Source organism: Zingiber officinale, chromosome 3A (genome assembly GCF_018446385.1).
Source record: "Zingiber officinale cultivar Zhangliang chromosome 3A, Zo_v1.1, whole genome shotgun sequence".
Taxonomy (NCBI): domain Eukaryota; kingdom Viridiplantae; phylum Streptophyta; class Magnoliopsida; order Zingiberales; family Zingiberaceae; genus Zingiber; species Zingiber officinale.
Window position 1 is genome coordinate 148,007,759 of NC_055990.1, and position 10,071 is coordinate 148,017,829.

General features: G+C 48.5%; 1 protein-coding gene across 1 annotated transcript; it reads right to left on the minus strand.

The window, feature by feature from the left end:
* Nucleotides 1–8,252: 8,252 nt before the first annotated feature.
* LOC122052733 (arogenate dehydratase/prephenate dehydratase 6, chloroplastic-like) lies at nt 8,253–9,860 on the minus strand. Its single transcript, XM_042614410.1, has one exon. The coding sequence runs from the start codon at nt 9,765–9,767 to the stop codon at nt 8,523–8,525; it is 1,245 nt and encodes a 414-aa protein (XP_042470344.1). The 5' UTR covers nt 9,768–9,860; the 3' UTR covers nt 8,253–8,522.
* Nucleotides 9,861–10,071: the final 211 nt, after the last annotated feature.

Sequence of the window (10,071 nt, forward strand, 5' to 3'; positions counted from 1 at the left end):
CTTGACCGTTGCTCTGAGGATAGGCCACGGACGTGAAATGTTGCTCAATGCCGTAGCTTTTGCACCAATCCTCTAACATCTTCCCTATGAACTGCCGTCCGTTGTCGGACACTAGTCGGCGAGGGATGCCGAACCGACAAATGATGTGTTGCCAGATGAATTTTTTAACCATTTGTTCAGTGATCTTTGCCAGCGGCTCGGCCTCCACCCACTTGGAGAAATAGTCTACCGCCACTAGTAAAAATTTCCTCTGCCCGGTCGCCATCGGAAATGGACCCACAATATCCATTCCCCATTGATCGAACGGACATGAGATGGTTGATGCCTTCATCTCCTCTGCCGGTCGGTGGGAGAAGTTGTGATACTTCTGGCACGAAAGGCATGTAGATACTGTCCGAGCGGCATCTGTTTGTAAAGTTGGCCAAAAGTATCCGGCCAAGAGAATCTTCTTGGCCAACGAGCGTCCGCCCGGATGACCTCCGCATGATCCTTGATGTACTTCCTGGAGGATGTAAGCTGAGTCCTCCGAGCTTACACATTTCAGCAAAGGGCGCGAGAAAGCTTTCTTGTAAAGTTGATCTCCGATTAGTGTAAACCGACCGGCTCTTCTTCTGAGGAGCCGGGCTGCATATTCATCTGATGGTGTGGTGCCCGAACGGAGGAATTCTATAATAGGTGTCCTCCAGTCATTTGAAAACGCGAGGCCTTGCATCCGGTCGACATGCGCCACCAGCAGCGTTTTTTCAATTGGTTGCTGAACGACGACCGACGTTATTGAGCTCGCGAGTTTGGCTAACTCATCGGCCTCCTGGTTCTCCGTTCGGGGAATCTTCTGAATAAGCACCTCTCGGAAAGCAGCTTTGAGTTTTTCAAAAGCCTCAGCGTAGAGTTTGAGCCGAACACTGTTGATTTCAAAGGTGCCGGAAAGTTGCTGAGCGGCCAACTGTGAATCAGAATAGAGTGCCACCCGACCGGCTCCCACATGCCGTGCTGCCTGCAATCCGGCTATGAGGGCCTCATACTCTGCTTCATTGTTAGTAGCTTTGTAGTCTAGCCTGACGGATAGGTGCATCTTTTCTTCCTGAGGTGAGAGTAGTAATATTCCGATCCCACTTCCGAACCGAGTGGAGGATCCATCCACATATATTCTCCACATAGCTTCCGGCTCTGGTCTTTGCACTTCGGTCACAAAATCAGCCAAAGATTGGGCTTTAATCGCCGAGCGGGGCTGATATTGGATGTCAAATTCACTTAATTCTGTCGTCCACTTGATAAGCCGTCCGGACGCTTCTGGATTCAACAGCACTCTTCCGAGTGGACTGTTCGTCCGGACAATGATGGTGTGAGCCAAGAAATACGGTCGAAGGCGCCGAGCGGCTAAAACCAAAGCTAAAGCCAACTTCTCGAGCCCAGTGTAACGAAATTCAGCATCTTTTAAAATGTGGCTTAGAAAATACACCGGCTGCTCTTCGCCGCTCGCCCTCACAAGTGCTGAGCCTACAGCATGCTCAGTTGACGACAGATACATATACAGTGACTCACCCCCGATCGGCTTGGCCAGCACAGGCAGAGAATTTAGATATGTCTTCAATTCTTCAAATGCTCGGTCACACTCTTCATCCCACTGGAACTTAGTAGCCTTGCGCAGGATTTTGAAGAATGGCAGGCTCCGATCGGCGGTTCTGGAGATGAATCTGGATAAAGCAATTATCCGACCGGTCAACCTTTGCACTTCTCTTGTATTTCTTGGGGGCGGCATGTCTTGCAGTGCTTTTACCTTGCTGGGATTTGCTTCGATTCCCCGCTCGGTCACTATGTACCCCAAGAAACGCCCTCCTTTAGCTCCGAACAAGCACTTCTGGGGATTTAGCTTGACTCCATATTTGCGCAGTGTGCGGAAGGTTTCTTCCATATCCTTGAAAAGATCGGCCGCTCGGACGGATTTGATAAGAATGTCGTCCACATAAACTTCCAGATTCCGCCCGATCTGCTCCTTGAACACTTTGTTCATCAAGCGTTGATAGGTGGCCCCGGCATTCTTCAATCCGAACGGCATCACATTGTAGCAATATCCGTTACGAAGCTTACTTTTTCTTGATCTTCCCGGGCGAGCGGCACTTGATGATATCCTTGGTAGGCGTCAAGCATGCAAATTAATTCACAGCCGGCCGTAGAGTCCACCAACTGATCTATCCGGGGCAGAGGATAAAAATCCTTGGGGCATGCTTTGTTTAAGTCTCGAAAGTCGATGCAGACCCTCCACTTGCCGCCCGGCTTGGAGACCAAGACTACGTTGGCCAGCCAGCTTGGGAACTGCACCTCGCGTATGTGGCCGGCGTTCAGAAGTTTTTCTACTTCTGCCCGGATAATAGTATTCTGCTCGGCGCTGAAATCCCTTTTTCTCTGCTTCACCGGCCGAGCGTCCGGTCGGACATGCAATTCATGCTGCGCCAGGCTCGGCGAAATTCCAGGTAACTCATGTGTCGACCAGACGAAGACATCATAATTTCGTTGGAGGCACTGGATCAGCTTCTCCTTCTGTTCTTTCCCCAGATCAGAGGCGATAAAAGTCGTGGCCTCCGATCGGGTTGGATGGATCTGGACTTCCTCCTTTTCATCATAAATTAAAGCAGGAGGTTTCTCAGTTATGGCGTGTACCTCGATTCGGGGTGCCTTCCGGGCGGAACAGGCCTCCGCTCGGATCATCTCTATATAGCAGCGCCGAGCTGCTAGCTGATCTCCCCGCACTTCTCCTACTTTGTCTTCCACTGGGAACTTTATCTTTTGGTGGAAGGTTGAGACAACCGCTCGGAATTCGCCGGTCGTCCCAAAATGACGTTGTAGGATGATGGAGAGTCGACCACCACGAGTTGATTGTCTGGTCCTCTGGCGGCTCTTCTCCCAGGGGTGGCCGGATTTGTCCGACCGGTGAACCGTTGCCGTAAACCCGTAGGCGGGGTCGTCATGGGCAGCTCGGCTCGATCAATTTGCAGCTGGTCGAACGCCTTCTTGAATATGATGTTGACCGAGCTCCTGTGTCAACAAATATCGGTGAATGGTGTAATTTGCTATTACCGCTTTAACGAGCAGTGCGTCGTCGGGCACTTCTACTCCTTCTAAGTCCCCGGGTCCGAAAGTGATTTCGGTCCACTTGCCGTTCTTGACTACGACCGCGTGGATCTGCGGTTGTCGGACGCCCGCTTCGGCTCGATTGAGTCTCCTCCGGTCGGTCCGCCGGCAATAACGTTGATCTCGCCCCGGAAGTATTGTTCCGGTTTTCCTCCTCCCGGGCGGTCGTGACCGTTCTCTGGACGCCCGGCGATTCTCCTGCCTCGGAGATCGGTGCCGATCGGGTGTCTGCTGATGTTGCCTCTCGGTGTGGGTCCGGTCAGCTTCATGAGTCCTATGTCTCCTGTCGATGGGAGGAGACCGTCGTTCGGCTTTCCTGGGAACGGGATTGGACAACAAGGGAATGCTTCGACAATCCCTCGTGTTGTGTGTATCCGTCTGGTGGAAGGTGCAGAACATAGGGGTCCACCTCCTCTTTGGCTTGGGCCGAGCGGCAGCCACCTCTTGTACGTGAGATCTGGCATGGGGGGGGTCGGATTGCATCGGCCCTCGGTCCTCTGGGCGGCTGCTGAGCGACTTGCTGTTTCCGCTCGGCGTGAGTATGTGCCCGCTCGGCAGGAGCTTCCTTTTTCCGAGCGGCTTGCGCTTCTTCCACATTTATATATTCGTTGGCTCGATGTAGCATATGATCATAATCTCGGGGCGGCTTTCGGATGAGCGACCGGAAGAAGTCTCCATCCGCTAGGCCTTGCGTGAAGGCGTTCATCATCGTCTCCGAGGTGGCCGTTGGGATGTCCATCGCCACTTGGTTGAACCGCTGAATGTAAGCTCGAAGCGATTCTCTCGGCTCTTGCTTGATGGCGAACAAGCTGACACTTGTCTTTTGATAACGCCGACTCTTGGCGAAGTGGTGGAGGAAGGCCGTTGAATTCCTTGAAGCTCGTGATGGATCCGTCCGGCAACCTCCGGAACCACCGTTGAGCGGATCCAGAGAGTGGTAAGAAAGACTCGGCACTTCACTCCATCGGTGTATTGATGGAGCGTGGCTGTATCAAACTTACCCGGATGATCATCCGGGTCCGTTGTTCCATTGTACTGCCGATTGCCGGAGGCACGTAGTGCTGGCGAGGGTCCGTAGTATAGCCTCAGAATTGGCGATTGATCCGCTCGGGAGGAGTCCGCCGGGAGCCCCTTTTCTGTCATCCCGCCTTGGCATTTCATCGAGGAAGATCCTATATCTCTTCGGCCGCTCAGGGGTGCGAAATAAGGCCGATGGAATGCGACGGTGGCCGGAGGTGCTTCCGGTCGGCCATGTTGCTTGTTGCTCCGCCCGCTCGACGGATGCTTTTGTTTTGCTCCATGAGTTTGGCGGCCCTTATCTCGACCAGGCGTCGAGTTCCTCCCTGAAAGCGTCACCTGTCCGTCCGGCCTCGTCCATTGTCTCGCCGGATGCGGGAGCGTTCCCACGACGGCGCCAATTTGATCTGTCGAACCAACGGACGCTGGGCACGTGGCGCTCTCTGCTAGATCTTCGAGTGCTCCGGCGAACCTGCAACAAACCGGGCCGGGAGGGGTTCCCGGCGACGGTCCTCCGACGCTCAAGTCAGGTAGGCTATGGAGAAAGTGGCTGCCAAATCTGTATCATGCGTACCTTTGGCGAAGTAATAGCCTCTTTATATAGGACGGAGAAAGAATTGATGCACGCCCATCGAGATGCGTACGTGTCAGCAACCCATACCACGGTATGCACTTGTCAGAGAGCTTACCTGATCCCATACTGCTACAGTGAGAGAATGTTCTTTGATGGGACGGCAGGACCCCCGTTGTCAGGCTAGTCGTATGGCATAGCCATACGACTTGACGGCTGTCAGAAAATGTTCCCATCTTTTACCCACCACCTGTCTGGGGAGCCCGGCCCACCGGGCGGGCGGTGAAAGTCCGGACGCGGTGAAAGTTGTCCGGACGGCCCTGATTCTTTGCGCCGTCCGGGGGGTGCTTCCTTCCGCTTGGTCATTGTGCACTGCTTCATTTGAGCGTCGGAACCCTGGTCTCTACCAGGGTGTCTTTTTACTATCAGATTTCCCTTTTTTCCGAGTCCGGTCGGCTCGCCCCTTTCGGGTGAGCCACTGGACCCTTTGACCTCCCCTCAGCGTTGACTCCTTGTGGGGTTCCGGCTTTTTACCGCCGGATCATGTAAAAATCTTGCTAATTTTTCTAAACAAAGAAAATATAATGTTTATTTACTGAAAAATTAAGTTTTTCAAAAATCAATATTACATTTTTTTTAATATTAATTTTGTTGGTAAAGAATTTATAAAGAAATATATATCAAATGGAAAAAAAATCAAAAAAATATTTATGCTAATAGATAACATTTTAATCTATCGCAAAAAAAATATTTAACAGAAAAATCAAATAGATAATATTTAAAGTTATTTTTCTAAAAAAAATTTCAAATGTGCATATAAAATTTATTTCTAGCAAAAACAATCTAATAACTCAAAATAGATTTAGATACCTAAAATAATTGTGTACCTATTGGGTTTATTAATTATTTTAGTGGAATATTATTTTTAATATTTTTTTATTTGACCCTTGTGATTTTTCAAATACTAATTAAGTCCTCCAATATTTTTAAAATTCAAAATACATATAGAATTTGAATTTGAGTATTCATAATTCTTTTTTAACCGTTCTATTTAATCTTTTATTTTTTTTTTTATTTTCAATTTGAATTAATCAAATTGTTTTAATGGACATATTGTTACTAATTTAATTTTGAGATCAATGTTATCTTTTTTTATTTTAAATACTTGGACCTTAATTTGCATAAAGACCTAGATATTGGTTTAATACCTTAACAGAGTTGGTCAAAAGGTATAAGACGTACCTCACTTACCATTTCAATGACCTGTGTCTTATTAAATCTATTAGTTCTAAAAAACTTATTTAGCTTTCTTATCATAAATTCTTCTTCATCTTCATTGCTCGAGGAATCTAACTCTAGTTCGTACTTTTTGTTGGCTTTTAGCACTAGATTTTGATTTGACTTCCTTTCTTTTCTTAAATATGTACATCTTGACTCGTGTAATTCTAAAGTTGAAAGTAATTCTTAAAGTACTTATCTCTAGGTTTTTTGAGATGTAGTAAGTATCTACTATTGGTGTCCACTATTAGATTCTCGGAAAGCTATTGAGTGCATATCGGATTGAGTTATGATTCGTTACTATTTCACTGAGGTTGGTGAATCCAGTAATTATCTCCTTGATCTTTATGTATAGTTGAACCATCGTTTCTTCTTTTTCCATTCGAAGGTTCGTTATTTGATTTTGGAGGATATCCCGTCTTGCTAGCTTGACCTCCGATATTCCTTATGAAGCTCTAGGAAATTCTCCTAGAGTTCTTTAATTGAGTTATATGCGTCGATCTGATTGACTTCTTGGGACAGTAATACACTTAACAGATGAAACTCTGCTTTGTTGTTGGCCATAAAGTCAGCCTGCTTCTTTTTGCTCTAGAGATGTTCTTCCTTTTCTTCTTCGTGCTGATTTTTGGGTGTTACAAAATTATATTTGATTGTAAGAAGAATGTTAAAGTTAGTCTTGAAAAAAACCTCCATACAGTGCTTTAAAAGTGCAAACTCCTCGAACTTCAGTGGATGAATGCTTGATTTGACCTTCGTCTTGTTACTTTAGTCGACTGCTAGTCTTTCTAAAGCGGTTGGGCTCTGATAGTGGGTCGTCTAGAAGGGGAGCAAATAGCTTACAATAAAAAGTTAACACTTTTCTTGCTATCAAACGTAGCAAGAACACACAGTTAATTTATTAAAATAATAAAACATAAACAAAGTAAGAGACACAACGAATTTAATTGATTTACAACTGGGAAAGTTACTAATTTAAGGCAATAGAAGCTTAACTAGAAATGTGTCTTTTGTTGATGCCGAAGTAGACTCTTACAGACTTTGAAAGCTCAGAAACTAAAGAATGAATGTAGAAATGAAGTACAGAGTGTGCTATGGACTAAGAGGACAAGCCTTCTATTTATAACCCAATGGTAAAAAGTGACACTTTGCTAATGTGACCGACCGCTTGAGATGTCTCGAACAGTTGGAGGCACCTCCAAGTAGATAAAGATTTATCCATGCCAACGTTCTCTTTTCTGATTTGGCAGATTGAAGGTGCTTCGAGTAATCCACTGTGCCTCAACTACAGTTCATGCAATGCGCCTTGGATCATCTGAGGCGCCTTGAATAGGATGAGCTGGACTCCATAGCTTATATCTTCGCCAATGGCTCTAGCTTATTGGAAGCACCTCCAATTGACCTAAGACGCTTTGGGTACTATTCATCCGAGGTGTCTCCAATCAATTGAGGCACCTAGAGCAATGTTTACCGAATGGTCAATTTCAGCATCGACCATTCCACTGTCCCGCTCGCTTGGGTGATGCTTCAGTCATCCGGATTTGAGCTCACACGAATTCAACTCCGACCTTTTCTTTAAACAAACTTCCTCCCCAACTTCTGCTTCCTCGAATGAGCCGTGCACGTCCTTCTCATTCTACCGGTGTACTCTTCCACAACTTCTCATCCCTAAGATGTATCAAGTTCATCAATTCACTTTTTGTGTGACCCTTCTTACTCGCTGCGTCCTACACATTTAGACATAAGATATCAAATCCACATGATCTAATTTAACTCGATTGAACATATTAAAAATAATCCGAAGTACTTATATCCTCAATCCGAATGTGTGTGACCGGGTGCCTAGAGAGGGAAACGTGAGTGTTGTGTCTCTCTCCTCCAGGGTAGTATAAATAAGAGCTCGTTCCATATCCGACGGATAGGGGGACAATTCTCTATTTTTTTTTTTCTACTCTCCCATTACTATGGGAACTCTCTCTGAGTACTATGGGTCTGACTTGAACATCAAAGTAACTGAGCCAAGATCTGTCTTTAACTTTCATTCTAATTCTATTTGACTGCTACGTAGATTGCTTGTGTATTTCTAGCTGGGTGAGATCCACAGTGAAGACCTCCTCCGACCTGTCATCTGCTTCATCCTGGTTGGTTCTCACCTCGATTTGGGACCGGTTTACATTTTAAAGTGCAATTAGTACAGGAAAATAGACTGAATTACATCTTTGACTGATTCAACAATTACTGAAAGCTTACATGCCCACTCTAGCATAATTAATCTTTATGTGACTTTAATTAAATACATTTTTTTGATTGGAAATAATTGTGAAAATATTGAAAAAAAAAACCCAGCATTAATTAATTCAGAAGTGATATTTTATTTTTTCAAAAAAAAACAAAAAAAACTCAGAAGCCCCCATCGAAGACAACTGAAAGAAAGAGTAGGTGAGGTTTGAAACGATCAGCACAACGATGACCGCACACTGAATTTGCTGCAAGTCAACAACCACCGCACTGGTGCAATGTGGACCAATGGTCAACTGTCCGTGGTCCACGGGGTCATGTCCATGGGGTAGCTGCCGAGGACGCGGAGGAAGGAGGTGAACTCCTGGACCTCGGCGAGGGCGTTCTGGGCGCGGGGCTCCGCCAGCGACGCCTGGAAGTCCAGGTAGAAGGTGTAGTCGAAATTCTTGGCCGTGGCCCTTGTCTCCTCCTCCGGCACCCCCCGCTGTTCCTCCTCCCGGATCGGCCGCCGGCGTTGAGGCCGGCTCTCGATCTTGGTCAGCCCGATGTCGCGGAACGCAAAAGCCGAGAGCACCTTGAACAGCACCGAGGTTCCCTCGTGGTCGTGCGCCGCGAACACGATGCTGGTCTTGAACGGCCGGTCGGCCCGCGGCACGATCGGCTCCCGCGCCAGCATCACGAACCGCGTCACGTTTCCTTGGTCGTCCTGGATCCCTTTCGCCAAGATCTCCAGCCCGTAGAGTTCGGCCGCCCGCGCCGATGCGATGGCCGCCGTGTCCCTCAGGCCGTTCGCCGACACGTACTCGGCCGCCCCGGCAGTGTCGTAGAAGGCCTCGCGCACCAAGGTCAGCCCCAGGGCCGTGAGCGTGTCCTCGCACTGCGCCAGCGCCTGCGGGTGGCTGATGACTCGAGTGAGCTGTTCCCGGCGCACGCCCGGGAGCGCCAGCAGGCAGTGGTGCACCGGCAGTTGCACTTCGCCCACGATGTGGAGGCGGTGGCGCAGGAGGAGGTCATAGTTGCGGTGGATGCTGCCTCCTAGCGAGTTCTCCACTGGGAGGACGGCGCGGTCGGCCACCCACTGCTCCACGGCCTGGAACGCCGCCTCGAACTGGTCGCAGGGGATGGCATCGCAGTTGGGGTAGGCCTTGGCGGCGGCGGGCTCGCTGTAGGCGCCCGGCACTCCCTGGTACGCCACGCGCAGCTGAGATCCGTGTTTTGGGGCGAGCGACGGGTCGGCGATGGTGAGTGGCTGTGGGAGGCAGAGGGGCACGATGTCCATCATGGAGCCAGAGGAGGAGGATGTAGTTGCCAGAAGATCATGGTTGTCCTCAGCTGGATTCTGCGGTGGCGGTGGCTCTTGTTGTTGGTGGGAGGAGACGTTGCTGGAGAGGATGGAGCAGGCGCTGAGCCAATCGGAACGGCTGGAGACGACGGCGCTGTGGAAGAAAGGGGAGGTGCCAGGCCGGTGAACGCAACGCACCAAGTGGCTGGATGATCGTCCCAAGAATGTAGGAGGCGTCAGGATTGCAGCCGCCATTTTAGGAAATGATAGTTGATTCTGTGTGTTTAGGATGAGCTCGAGGGAAAGAGTATTGAGTTTCCCTGGGAAGCTGAGGAAGTTATCAGGAACAGGGGAGTTTTATATACATGGAGGGAACGGTAGGTGTGGTTGGGTGGGAGGAGGATTGAAGTTGACAAGGAAAATGAAAGATGGTTAGGTGGTTATTGTGGTCAAATCTTGAGAACTCACCAACCTCAGTTTAGTTTTTTTTTTCCACATGACACCTTGTTTTAACCGTGTTACATTAGATTAATTAAAGATAGTTCACCTGCTAAGTATT